The 14,983-nt window shown below is 32.2% G+C and overlaps 1 protein-coding gene across 1 annotated transcript in view; it reads left to right on the forward strand.

The window, feature by feature from the left end:
* Positions 1–14,983, forward strand: part of Lrt (Leucine-rich tendon-specific protein) — a 142,626-nt gene that overhangs the window by 107,426 nt on the left and 20,217 nt on the right. Inside the window, exons 3-4 of the mRNA XM_068767948.1 lie at positions 13,613–13,829; positions 14,754–14,872. Coding sequence (XP_068624049.1) covers positions 13,613–13,829; positions 14,754–14,872 — 336 coding nt within the window. The remainder of the gene's footprint in view (positions 1–13,612; positions 13,830–14,753; positions 14,873–14,983) is intronic.

The raw sequence follows: 14,983 nt of genomic DNA on the forward strand, positions 1-14,983 counted from the left end.
CATGCTGTTTTAACTGGCTCTATTGAAAATATATAGGGACCTCCTACGGTTAAAATAATGATCTCGACGACGAGTTGATTTAGAATAGTCCAAAATAAACGGTCAGAAATATTTATTTTCTTTCCTCTTACCCTTGATATCTTTAAGGATCTAACCACAATGATATTGGTATTATTATGATATTGGATAACGAAAATCGCTTATATGATATAAATAAAGCTTAAGACTGTTTGCGTAGCTCGTGGCGAGTAGGAAAAGCAAAAACGAAACAATAGCAATCTCCAATAACAGAAGCGGAGCGTAAAGCAAACAACATTCACTAGACGTGAACGACGATCGATACATAAATTCCATTTGCTCTTAGTGTAAAAAGAAACTAAACGATCTTCGTGTTTAATGAACATAGGTTTTTCTTATCTTTTACCGTTGGTGTTCAGATCTATGTTTATGACACTCTATTAAATAAGTATTTATTTTATTATATGATCTTATATTCAAATCCTTTGCTTTATATTCAACGCTCATTAATGCTTTTTTATATATTTATTTCGATCCACGAGCGACCGTTATAAACATTCTATGTTCAAAAATAAAATACAACATAAAATAACAATAGACTCAGTGGACACTGCTATTCAAAAATATTGTTAATAACTATAATAAAAAAAATGAAATTAATTATGTTACATAATTCAGAAATTGAATCAATTAATAATTATTAATATTACACACTTGATGTATAGTTATTTATTTGTCAACTAATGCTAAATTATTTATGAAATATTTTTATAGTATGTCGTATATTCTATTGTTGTAGAAGTGTATAAAATTTAATACATTTTGTTAAAGAAAAGGACTGTTTAGCACCATAGGCGGTTGTGATAATAATGTAATTTAAAAGGCTATTTCAACGAGAACCTTCTTAATCTACTTTTCTAAAAAAAAAACGAAAAAAAAAAGAATATGCAAATTTGGATGTAAATAGAGGTGATGTTGTCATCGTGATTGACGTTTCAGCCTATAGATGCCCACTGCAAGGCCTCTCTCAAAGAAATCTATAGGAGAAGCAATATAATCAACACACTAGGGTTGGCAATGGCTATTCATCCACTAGAAACTTGTTTGTGACTAGTAGCAATGCTATATAAATAATGCGCAAAGTGTGAGTTATATCCTGAGAATCATACCCGCGACGTACGATTGCTCGTTTTAATGTTGTGCAAAAGTATTTTTTTTTAAAGTTATCTGGTATGTTTTTTTTTTAAATAATTGGGTGGTGGACATATCAAAAGGCAATGTACGTTACAACCATCAACGTTTCAGTTGATGATTTTTTAAGCGTATATTTAACACGTACACATATTAGCGAGTAGAATATTGAAAACAACTTTGACAGCTTAAGATAAATAGTAAATGACAAAGCGAATTAGGTGACGCGTTTGTGCTTTAATTTGATTTGCGCTTTAAGTCACTCAATGGGTCGATGGATAGGCTTTTGTCATTACGATCCCTTCTTAGTTATTAATCGTTTCAGATGATAATTTTTATGCGTATATTTAACACGAACACATAATAGCGAGAAGAATATTGTAAACAACTTTGACAGCTTACGATAAATAGTAAATGACAAAGCGAGAGAATAGTGAATTAGGTGACGCGTTTGTGCTTTAATTTGATTTGCGCTTTAAGTCACTCAATGGGTCGATGGATAGGCTTTTGTCATTACGATCCCTTCTTAGTTATTAACATTGAATATCGTATTAGAAACTTAATGCTGCTATTCGACGGCTTAATTTTCAATTATAGTAATTAAATATCATATACAGGGTGATTGGTTATACGTGTAAAAGCTTCAATGGGGTGGTTGTTTAGCTTAAGTCATGTTGCAGAAATAATAATTACGTTTTGATAATAAAGTATGGATTCGGTTTTTAAAATTGAGATTACTATATATTAAAATTAATTATTGATGACTTCCTGAGCTAGACTCATAATCAATGTTTAAGATCGTCAGTGAATCTCCAATCCTAGATAAATCAATCATTATTTATATATATATGTACACATACATAGATAAATAATATATGTTTGTAGTAAATTTTAACTGTGTTTTACTGTTTACGTACATGCGATTTGAAATCCCTTTTATCACTTCGCAAACAAGTCCATCTAATATTTGGTTAGAAGAAATAGCCGTTCGCGATAAAACCGTCGTTCGTTCTTCTCTTCTTGTCTATTATTTATATTATTTGATTACTTTTTTGTTTTGATGCCCAATTAAGAGGTAAACAAATAAATAAACAATTCGAAATGAATACCAATATAATATTTACATTTAATTAACTGTGGTAAAGTAATGAAAGCTATAGAATGGAAGGACGGGCAGTTGGTCTGATCGGTTGTGGCCACTCGACGTCGTCAGTACCCTCCTCAAAGTGATGCCGACTCTCACAGGTGGCAGTCAATTGTTCGTTAGCACGTTCTCTGCGGGCAAGTGTACTTTGTGTACAATAAAAGCAAATCGAAGCATTTTCACAGGAGTGAAGTGAAGAAATTTTGTGGAGAAACAATCTATTAAGAATATTTTGGATAATTATATCGTGGCATTACAATAATTATGTCAATTACATTGTACCGATAGTCAATTGACCGATGTATATTTTGTTGACAGAAATTTTACCAAAATTACATTTGGATAGACAAAATCGATACATAGTTTCTCAAATCTTAATGCTAACTATTAGTCATAATAGTTAAATAAAAAAAGTTTAGCATTGCTTAGAGATTATCAATCTCCTGATTCAGTGAATTTGTTATATAACTGCCCTATGCGAGACACTTGAGACAGCTCAGGAGATTATTTAGTGTAAAGAGGTTTTGCCTAAGAGTCTTTAGTATCTTGTACTTCGCACTTGGAGAGTGTGTAAATGGAAACGAGTCATCGTTTCAGCCTATATACGCCCAATGCAAGGCATAGGCCTTTTTCAAATATGAAGGGATATACTACAATCGCTACATTCATCAGGTAGGATGGCGATGGCGGTGTGGTATAATTGTATGTAAAAATCCTTTATAAATAATGTACAAAGTGTCAATTATATACATGACGACTGTATGTCGATAATTGCAAGTCTCGGTCCCCACCGCTGGGCTAACACTGCTCGAATACCAACGAGTAAATAGCGTTAATCAATTACTAAAATGATTTTCTAGTAACTGTACTTCATTAAACATAGTTAGTGTACTTTTCACTTCACCATAGTGCTTCCTAAATCGTGGTACCGCGCCTTAGGAAAGCGCGGTAGTGACGAACGACGATGATGTGCCGAAGATAAAATGGTGTGTGTGTGCTGCAAACATTAAAATAGGACTGAAAAAACAGAGCGGTCGATTCTACTCCCCGTTTCGCCACGCGCATACCGTAGGCGCGGTACTGCGGTTTCGGTAGCACTATGATATAATACTGCAATAAGCATTTTAGGTTAAATAATTAGCTAAACCAATTATTTTATTGGAATAATTTACAACCTTTAGTAAACAAAAATGTCATAAAGAAGTGAATGTTTAATTAAAATAAGTATAACGTATGCAAAAATTTTATTAAAAAAAACAATAAATGGTTCGGATTTTGTGTATGCGGGTGACTTGGATGAATAATGAAAAAAACTAAATAAACAAGTTAATTTAGATTTTTTGTCCTGTTGTTTTTCGCTTTGAAAAGCGAAAATTGAATTAGTTCGTTATTCAAACAAAGGTTTCAGAAAAATTGTACAAAAAATCTCAGTTCTATCAAAATATTTCGTCGTGATAAGCGAACGAATACGTACTATTTCAGTATTTATTAAAAAGTTATATAAGTCTTTTTAGCTGTACGGATACAATATTATATGTAGGGATATGATTTACTAAAAAAGCGGTGTAAAGATTTCTTGATATTTATTTAATGCCATTTTGTATTATGCTCTGTAAATAAAATGAAGTTTAATTGAAAACTGTTGTAAAATATGTATTTTTTTGAGTTAATCTTTTATTGTTTGAATGCGAATATAATATTTTTTTAAGATTATAATATTGCTATATTGCATTATAATAGATAAGTAAAGATTAAATCATTTTAATAATTAAACTTCACATTAATAATATTGGATCTAGCGATCATTTTGTTTTGTACCAAGTGAACGACTAACGTCTTAGTCCTTATCATATCTCAAAATGATTGTCTTAAACTGTTAAAGTAAATGGTATACCAATTGGCATTTACGGCTTCGCAGACTTTGAGGTGAGAGCGTGCTTAAAGAACTTAGTCTTGATCACTTTAAAATAACTAATGCCGAAGACTTCCTAGGATGCCTCTGCACAACAATGCTCACTATTTTGTGATATAAATATGACCAACTTTGAGTCATTTGTGCATTTACACTAGCTATGGTACATTTTGGATGTGGCCGCGTAAGTCCTGTCTTTATGGCGATTAGGGGAGGCATATTTCTTTTAGTGGGGATCTTTTCGTAGACGTGATGGCGACGATGATCATGTTCTCATACTTGAACACAGAAAGCTTACTTACATTGGGAGAGCAGTTATAAGCACCTCGGTCGTAAGTACCATAGCTTTAGATGGTAGATAATTACTTAGATCATAAAGTAAACTCGATAACAATAATAATAAATAAAATTGGTTTATTTGTACATTTATTGTTGATAACCAAAGGATTATTTATTTTATAAGTAAATATTTTAAATCGACAGTGTGACGTTTCAGTGAGCTGCGTCGACATTTCCGTTTAATAAGCTTAATGACTTGAACACGTGACAATTGCTGTTGAACAGTTTGCGTCGTAATGGTTTCCGGTTACAACTCGTCTGCACTCCCGCGCGCCGTACTGAAACATAAGGGAATAATTAATGGCTACGTATTTACAGTTTTCTCTTAAATTCATACCTGCATTTTTAAAGTTAATTTTCAAAGACATTTATAACGATAAATGCATTACATTCCTGTTGGGTACTTACGTATTGTATTGTATAATATTTCACAAACATTATTGTTTTAGGACCCTAGCCAGAATGAGAGTCTATCAAAATTTTACTCCCTTCTCATATTTTAATTTTGTCATAAATTGTTGGCATAATTGTTGGCCGGCTTCGTTATTGACCAAGTAAAAATATTAAATCATTAACAAATATTGAAAATCTTTTTTATTACCAGTTATCCCGCAAGTGGAACATATTTTCTTTGATGTGTTTGAAGTTATGCTGCTAGCCGATCTAGGCTTTTGCAGCTTCGTCGAAATAGGGTCCGCGGAAACAGGAGGTCTGCGGTCTAAATAATTACGCTGGGTGATCGTACCCCAGTTACAACGAAGACGCACACACGTGGAGGGACTATACCCGTGTAGGTGTATAGTGTAGTGAATGAGGTGTACTGCAAGTTGAGCGAAGGGAGGACTACTCGGCGGTCGGGAGTGATACGGGCCTCTCTAGACCGCCCTCGCTTGAACGTGGGTTAGGCGGACGCGGCGAGTGGAACATAAGAAGTATACGCTTGTCCACCTACAAGGTGGATACACCATTTTGTCAGTGTCGGCGGTAGACGCTGTGAGGGAAGGTCTATGACCTCTTCATAATAACTAACTTCAGGGGCTTCATACGATGCTTTTAACAGGCCGTTACATATCACCACAAAAGTTTAGCCATGCAGTCACCATCGTGAAATGAAGACGAGCGATAAAACAATGCCTCTGCCAATGAAAAAAAAAGATATTTAGAAAATTTAATTCCTACGGTTTTTTAATTCTTTTTATTTTCATTACACGGGAATCATCAAATAAAATTTAAACAGCTAGGCTGATCTACGTGGTTTAAGGTGACCAGAACCAGGTCCAGATGATTCAGTCTTTGTTGGAAGAAGACGATGTTGAGCAGCAGACGATTGAAATTATAAAAGAAATAATTATGAAAGTACGTAAGATAATTTAATATGTACAAGTGATTGGTAATAGGTGTAAAAGATTAAATTAATTTATAGTACATACTATAAAAAATTCAACGGTTTCTGAAATGTTAAATAACGTAATGATATTATAGTAGTGAATTGTGTTTTCGAAATTCGTCGATTACCACAAATAAAAAAATAATATAATAATTGCTTACTATTTGTTCGTGTAGACTTTGAGTAGTCAGAAATTACAGGTCTGTCGCATTCTAAATGAAAAAATTATAATTTTGGAATGATCACTTTATACAGGGTAATAGAAAATAGATGCAAACCTTAAAACTTTTTGCTGACAAATAAGCACCAAATAATCACCTTGTATAAGACAGGACTAACTGGGATAAATCTAAGTCAAACTATATGGACATATATATTATATACCATAATATTTTAACTATACAAGGTTACTGATAATATACTTCGGTGAAGAACGTTGACGCGATTTAACTGATGTTTAGCACTTTATACCCTTCTCAAAGTCACGTCGAACCTCACGCGTGTACGTCGATTGATATTTGTCGAATGCCATCTAAGTGGTATTGATTTGATATACATTTACCCTGCTCGTATTTCTGCTATAAGATACTTTCATATACATTAGTGTAGAAGGCAGGCTTAATATAATATTTTAGTTAGTTATTAATAATTAATGATAGATTTCCAATGGGACCAGTTGAAAACTGATCCGCCGGCATACAATAGTTAATTAATAGTAGACTTAATATTGTTTTAAATTAATTAAACCTATTTGGTTGAGTTATAAATGAAATAATAGTGTTTTGAGGTTTTATGCATGCGTGCATTGTTCGAAAATATATTACAAAATAAATGAAATCTAATATAGAACACGTTTAAGGATTATTTATTTTTTTAAGAATTCCAATGTTTGATATAATTTAAAAATAGCTAATAATATTAACTTTGTGTCGTACATCATTATCGTTCTTTGAAAATAATCCTTTCCAGAGGCCTACATTGAGCATATTCCGACAACTTTAACAATTAAAATCAAAGTTATTAACACGATTAACTAGTGTACACTTTACTGAATAAGTTTTTGAACGGGGGATTTGCCGAGTACTTGCATAGGTATAGACTCAAGAAGAGTGTCTTGTGCACCTGTGACTCTGCGATGGACCAGACCGTGGCGCACTTGATCACCGGCTGTCCCGCAAAAGGTGTGTTACGAGTTGAATGCGAGAGGAAGGCAACATCGTCTCCTAAACGGAACTATGGCAAAGTCGACAGACTTGGAATATTGTAGAAAGGTGATAAATAGAGTAATAAAAGACTATAAAATGCAACAACAATCGGAAAAAGTAAAGAAAAATCTGTGATAAAGAAATCGGCAATGAAAATTGTCATATGGATGTAGAAATGTTAAAAATTGTAGATGAATGTAATAAATATTGTAAAAAAGCAATCCAGGAGGAAATAGTGACCGAAAAGAGATGATATATGAATACAATTCATGAAATGAAAAAGAATGAAAGATAATGTTAGGGCAGAAAGAGGAATAAGTGACAGAAATTGAGAAGGACGAAAGAAGAGCGAGAAATCAATATTAGAAATTGAATTAATTATTTGAAAAATTGTACCTGGCGTATCCAAGAAAGAGGGGAGTTTACGAGAGGGCCCCAAAAACGACGGACATTAAAAAAAGAATAAGCATTGAAAAAAAATTTTTACTTATATTTGTTGTAGGTACGCACACGTACAAACACACACACACACACAAACCTCAACAGGGCAGTCAGTCCGGCTTTTAAGTGCACGTCCTCCACTACTCGATCTCCACTCCAGAACCTAAGGGCCATAGCCGCTACCTGTTTTAAACTCAGTTGGAAAAACTATTCCATAAGGTCAGTTTTCAAAACCTTGTTTCGTAGTCTACATAAAATTAAAACTTCATGTTACACATTTAATATTATTTTATGAAAAATAAGTGAACTACTTATAAAATATATGTAGCATATTGATATTCGCCAAGCAATCTCGACATTTTAAGAGTACTCTTATCTTTTGGACAGGCGCCAAAAGGAAATCACGAGGTACTGTCTTGAATAATCAAATATAAATGTTGTTTGTACATCGAATACATGACGGCTGCCTTAAATAAGACGTATTGTTCTTTAATATTTTTCGTCTTGCCGTAAATAAATATTTATTTAATACATAAATTTCACTTTATAAATAAAAACTTAGAATAACTACATATAATTTCACAATGAAGATATGTAAGTTAACAACCATGACTCATTAATAGACCTTTACTGGATTTAAATCTATCTATAGTGTAAACTACCATTTATTGATGTTACGTAGAAACTTTCGTACTTCTTCTTAAAGTTCAGGTTTTATATTCCTTAAGCTTTCACGAAAACCTAGTGAATTTTTTCTAGTAAAATTGACAAAAGTCTTTACATTTGTAAATATTACTAGAAAAAAGAAATTAAACAAAAACAAAAACACAGTCATTAGAGTAATTAATTCCCTGGCTGCAGTACCAATTAAGAATCCTTATACTATACTGGAATTTTTTTTACCAATACTTATTTGTAGAACTTCAATTGATTGCATGAAAATTGTGAGGCATTATATGTGTCTATTGTAAAACAAACATAGTTACTAGTTACAGTTAGGGGATCAGCAGAAGCGTCCTCTGCGTACCATAATACTATACTGCGATTGCCAACTCGCCTGCCATGCGTGGGAATTATGGAATATCCTCACATTGATATCTTTAAGGGAGCCCTATGCCGTAAAGTGGGCGTCTTTGGTCTGAAACGACGACGACGATGATGACTACACAGTTACCTATAAAACAATAACAATTTTTTTTGGGAGACGATCGATAAAACCACGATGTTTAGTGCAAGATAATATTTCAAAGGATTGAACGGCAACGTATTGTCATTGACAGGGTGCCATCATTTATCATTAAAAATACATTGCTTATCTCGCCATTTAATGATATGAAAATCTTTTATAATAATAAACCAAAGCAGGTCGTTTTCGGGCTTTACATGACATATCTTCTTCATATTATCTTCTTAGTTATTGTCATTTTTTTATTAAATTATAACTTGTATAATGGTATATTAGCTTAATATATTGTTTTATTATAAAGAAAAATATGTATATGTAATATACAGTATTAGTGAAATTTGTCGAATAAAGTTACCAGGTATGATAGCATTCAGGTGATACCCGAGGCTTGTCACATTAATTTATATCATAACCGTCATAAAAGACGATAAGGGGTATAAAGAATTGAGATAAAGAGTCAGTGTGTGTTAAGGTAGCAAATATTCTCGGCGAGGGCGGGAAATTTATCAATCCGCGTGAAACTTGATCTTAAACGGACTTAGTGATAGTATCAAGAATGCTCCAGTGAGTTATTAATTTTTTCTTTGGTGTTTTAATCTATATTTTATTCTATATATATCATTACATGTAGATATAATGTATATAAAACAATAAAGTAAGATTTTTTACGCCAATTCCAACTCGAAAACGAAGGGACAAATTTTATGATTTTTGTCTCCCTCCGAAATAAAACAATAAATTTTATATAACAATAAAGCAATAAAACATTACCAGAAAAATGTCGTTTATCTCAAGGCACTTCAGTAAAAATTGCAACCCATGCACTAAAATATATGACTAATAATGTGCTTAAACGTTTAAGGTTTTATCTATGTTAACTTTTCTTAAAAAAATTGCTAGTCAATTTAGTGTTAATTTTTAAAATTCGAAATCTGCTCTAGACTGTTAGGTGGGACAAAGTTCGCCAAGTCGGCAAGTTATTTTTCGTTTATTCGTACGAATACTCTGCTTACAAATAACACATATTATAGATAAACTTAAAATTAATTAGCTTATTATGACTAATAAGTTTTTGTAGGAATAATGTAAACGCTGTTTTAGCGCTTTGTCACACGATGGTGATATATTACGTAATCCTTATAGAACGAATCTACATCCTAAGTTATTAGAAGTTGCCAGTGTAAAAATAATAATGTTAAGAATTATAAATATGACAATTTGAATATCGAACTCTAAATAATCTTTTCATGTACATTACATAATTCTATTAATTATTTTAAAAATTCGCTGTAACATACAAACAATTTTATGGATCTATGTTTATACAAAAATACACCCAGATATTTTCGATCTATATTTTTTTACCGTTTTTCGTTGCGGTCTCAGCAAGCTATTAAGTCACGACAGTCGGTGGCTTTTGCTAGTTAGTCAACAATAACGAAGTCATTCTATGTATATGTTTGTTTGATTTTGTAGAAGAAGTTCTAGAGCGATCCCCGTGCAACAGAACCTTCTTACATATGAACAATGCGTCAGCGCACTAGACTAAATGATATAACGAATATTTGACTTTGGAATGTATGGAATTGTTGAGTCATCCTTCTTATCGTTCTGATTTCGCGGCTAATTTTTTGCCAAAAAATTCGTCATGGAATCCGGTTTCAAGATATCTAACAAGGGATGGTTGCCTTTGACAATGCCGTATGAAAGATCCTTAAAGATGAGTGGGCTCACTGCTTCTTACTATGGTTCTATAGTACGCTATAATGTATTTGAAAAGGGACTATCTTAAAAAAATATTAATGATTTATAAGTTGATACTTAGAAATCATTTAGTATTTCGTTATGAATTTATATATGCAGTGTTAACATAATCTTACGTCTAATTTTATAATATAATAATAAAAGTTTGGTTTTTATCACTATATACAAATTAAATACTTTTTTGCTTTTTAAAAATCGAATTCTTTTATGGGTTACTTTAGACTAATTACCACGTCATTAGTGTGTGTAAAATGTTTTATAAAATAACATGAGTAACAAAAATATATGAACATGATACAAAAATATTGAATTTTATTCGGACTTAGAACCGGCACCTGTGAAAAAACTGTGAACATTAATAATTCAGTAGGTTGCAATGCCGTGCGTGACGTCATCACAAATTGTGGGATTATGATAACAGTGTTTGATAGTCCACTTCCATAACTAGGAATTCACTCACAGTCTGAATTAAAATTGTTTCGTTAAATAGCGACTGTAATAAGGCAACAAAATATACGTATCCATAATACTGAATCATTTATATTATATTCGAGGTGTTATGAATGCATTTTTCAATATTACAGACATAACAAGAAAAGATTGTTATACTAATTTTAACTTAATTTAAATCTGCTACAGATGTATTTATCCAAAAATAATGCTACTATTATTTAAAAACAAATTTAAAAAATAACGCAACAGTCACTAAAACTAACTGTTAATAAACACGAAATTTATGTTAAGCGTCTATGTGCCTTTATTCACTTACACTAGAAACACACACATTTACACAGACACACACAAATATGTAATAGTACTTTCACTGTTTTCTGTTTTAATTCACTTTGTTCTTATTACTAGCCTGTTTTTTTACATTTTGTTCACGCATAAGGATCTAGCATATAAATTTTGTATTAACATATATAATTAAACATTAAGAAAAGAATATAAAGCAATGTAAAATAAAAATACATGAAAATTTTTATTTACAAGTCTTACTTTGAAAAAGACGGCATTGGTATATACAACCTTTGCGTCGCCTTTTATTTATTTAAATTCATCAGCGATGTGTGTTGCCGTGGTTAGTAAAATTAACGACTTATGAAATCAATTCATTGTAGCTCTCAGAGACTTAGTTGCAAATCGTCATCGATATAACTGGAATACCATCGTCCAGTGAACATTTTTAGCTCACGGATCGCTGTTTCCATAAGTTCAGTTTAGATGAAGCTGCCCAAAGCCGAAATCGGCTAGCAGTACATCTTCAATTACATCAAATGTTTTGCTTATCACTAATGTTATATAATGGATTATCATAAGATTTTATCATATAACATAGTTCTAAAGTCATTTAATACTCATTGATCTTTATGTTATATATTCATACGTCATTTACTCGTTGATATTATAATACGATCCGTACATACTTAAATATTAAATACATTGTGTATTAACTAACTTATGTCTCGTCTATAACTCCTACTATCATCCTTATCATCTATATTTAGGATGAGGTTGGTGCTAATAGCCATGCAAGGCTGTTACTGCTGTCATCGAGGCCTGAAATCGATGAAGCTGCAATAGCAACATAATAAACTTAATCTTAACTCAACAGTCAACACTAAATCATAAGCTATACCCTGTAATGTAAATATTGAATGTATGTATCCTATTAATATTTCTACTGAGTCATACTGCGTAAACCTTATTAGATGATGAGCTTCATCAAGTTAATCACTCCAGCGTCCTTAAGTTTCTAAGTTTCGAGACTTAAACGTAGTAACGTTAAACCAAAAAATAGAGTTTTAGTAGAACAGAATTATAATTAAGTCTTCGACAAAAAGTTTCAGTACGGGTATTATGCGAAGTGTTGCAGACACCAAAAAATTCCAGCTCACGTGCAAACGATGTGAAACATTGAATAGCATACTTCGCACGGTTCCCAATTCATCCTCATTGAAACTCTCAGGATGTCACAAAGTCCGTTTGTAAAATAAAACATAGTCGAATGAATGAATAAATAATATAGAAAAAAAGCAGTTGAGTCTGATAGAAAAAGGCACGGCATTGGAATAAAACTGGAGCGGTTCTGAACAAATACGGATGTCGCTACACCGGCTTTCGGGTCGTTGAGCTTTTGTATAGCCAGTGAATTGTTTTATTTCTATGTCTATTTTCTTTTGTGCGCTCCATGTTGATATATCTCTATTTACAGTAACGTTTGAAAGGAGATCGCGGTTAGCTCGACGCATTTCCCATCAATGTTGGATGTTCCCGTCTCCGATACGCTTTCACGTTATATCTTTTTGCTTTTTATGTGTTAACTTGTTAAGTGATTATTTGCTATTTCATAATATTGTATTGCCTTTTATTTTTATTTTTTTGTTTTTTGTTAGTGTCAATATTGTAATATTTATGTCTATGCTTGAAAATAGGAAGTATTGAAAGTGTTACATTTTGTCTAATATAATCATGCCAAAGTGTTATTAGTCTGTAAGTTTTCGTTGAATATTAATAATTAATTTACCTAAAATAGATATTTGGACCTTAAATTTTTATAAGGTTAAAAGGGTGAATTTTGTTATAATTACGTAATTATTACAAGATATGTGATTGTGAAAAAATTTAATATAATTAATTATGTATGTCTATTTACATAGATTTAACCTAGTGATTGCTTTTTTTTGACGAATATAAATTCAAACCATTTAAAATATTTTACACAACCGTTTTTAAAATTTTTACTAATTGATAGAGATTAGAGTGTGACTAGTAAGAATTATATTTAATATAGCGCCTAGTCATAAATAAAAGCAATACAATTCCGATAAGTCATTTCCTTCGAAATAATTATTTTTATTTAAATAATAATTTTGATTGTAGCTGGTTATCATTTTAATTTTAAAAGTTATTAATAGACTTATTGAATGTTAATTATATAGAAAGATTATTAGTAAAGAAATGTGTTTATAAATGACGTGTCTAGAAAATAATTTTTTAATTAATTTTATATTATTTATTATAGATCATCGGCCGTCATCTTCGGGAGCAAAAAGCTAGGAATAAGAACACAGCAGTGTCACTATTGGATTGCGCTTTACGAGGCGTGTCGGCGCTACCGTCGGCTTCGATATCAGAATTGGCCGGGGTGGGACTTCACGGGCTTGTGATATCTTCAGGGGATATTAGAAGAGTTCAACAGGGAGCGTTTAACTCGATTGCGTCTTCTTTATTGGCATTAGGTAAGTTTTTCGTTTTATATGCAAAAAAATATTGATTACAATTTTTGCTGTTTTAAATCAACATACGCTCAACGAGTACTTATACATATACAACTGAAATACTCAACGAACCATGGAGAGGGCCATGAGAACGAAAGTTAACAACACAGTCCAGCCGATTGGTAAGTTGAGTGGCGATAGCGCACAGAGCAGATGGCCGTTGGGGCCTTAAGCGGCCTGGAGCGGAAACCACGGCAAGCACAGCAAAGAACTTTCACCTGCAAGGTGGACTGGTGGTTACCTTATGAAAGTCGCCGGAAGACACTGGATGCCGATCGCTTTTTACTGGTCCCTTTGGAAATCTTTCAAGGTCACCTATATCTAGCAATAGACGTCCTTCGGATGAAAGGAATATGATGATGAAATACAAATTAACAAATTCTTTTTTAATTGAAATCCATGCATGTCTAGAATTTACACCGGTACAGTACTATTCTCAACCGATCAGTATACCGAGCCGGTGATAGCTTATTACTTAAAATATTCAAAAAAAATTGATTCAAAAGTGCTTCTAAATGACTTTAATTGAATTGATTTATTACGTGACGTTTTTCTAAATGTCACGGACAAAAGAAACAAACGCGTAGACTTGGCATTTTCCATTATGTTTTCAATTAACGAATACTACAAATGCATACATTATAATTATACATTGTCTTATAAATCATCAGTTTCTACACTATTATGTTATATTGTTCAATTTATCCAAAGGTCGGTGTAAGAAATCGTGGAATGCGATAAGACCACCAATTGTATTTCTTTATTGTTATGTTTGTAACATGTACGTTAAATAAATAAATAATAACAAATGTAGTGAGTTTGTTAAAATATTTATATATTTTCTTTACTAGGAACAAAAGATTTAATACACTGCTTTTATTTCAGGGTTGCCAAATAATCAATTGCCAGCAGTACCGACGGAAGCATTGAGTCATTTAATGAATTTAGATCGGTTAGACCTATCAAACAACAAAATTCACTCCCTTGATTCGAATTCATTTAAGGTATTTACACATTTGACTATATTACGTACATCGCACGCAACTTCCTATTTACGAAGACCATGATCTGAACCTTTGTATTGCGAGGAGAAGCATGGTATTTATTATGCTATG

This window comes from Battus philenor, unplaced genomic scaffold (genome assembly GCF_028537555.1).
Source record: "Battus philenor isolate CCGP_79_NKW_IND1 unplaced genomic scaffold, ilBatPhil1.0.hap1 SCAF_24, whole genome shotgun sequence".
Taxonomy (NCBI): domain Eukaryota; kingdom Metazoa; phylum Arthropoda; class Insecta; order Lepidoptera; family Papilionidae; genus Battus; species Battus philenor.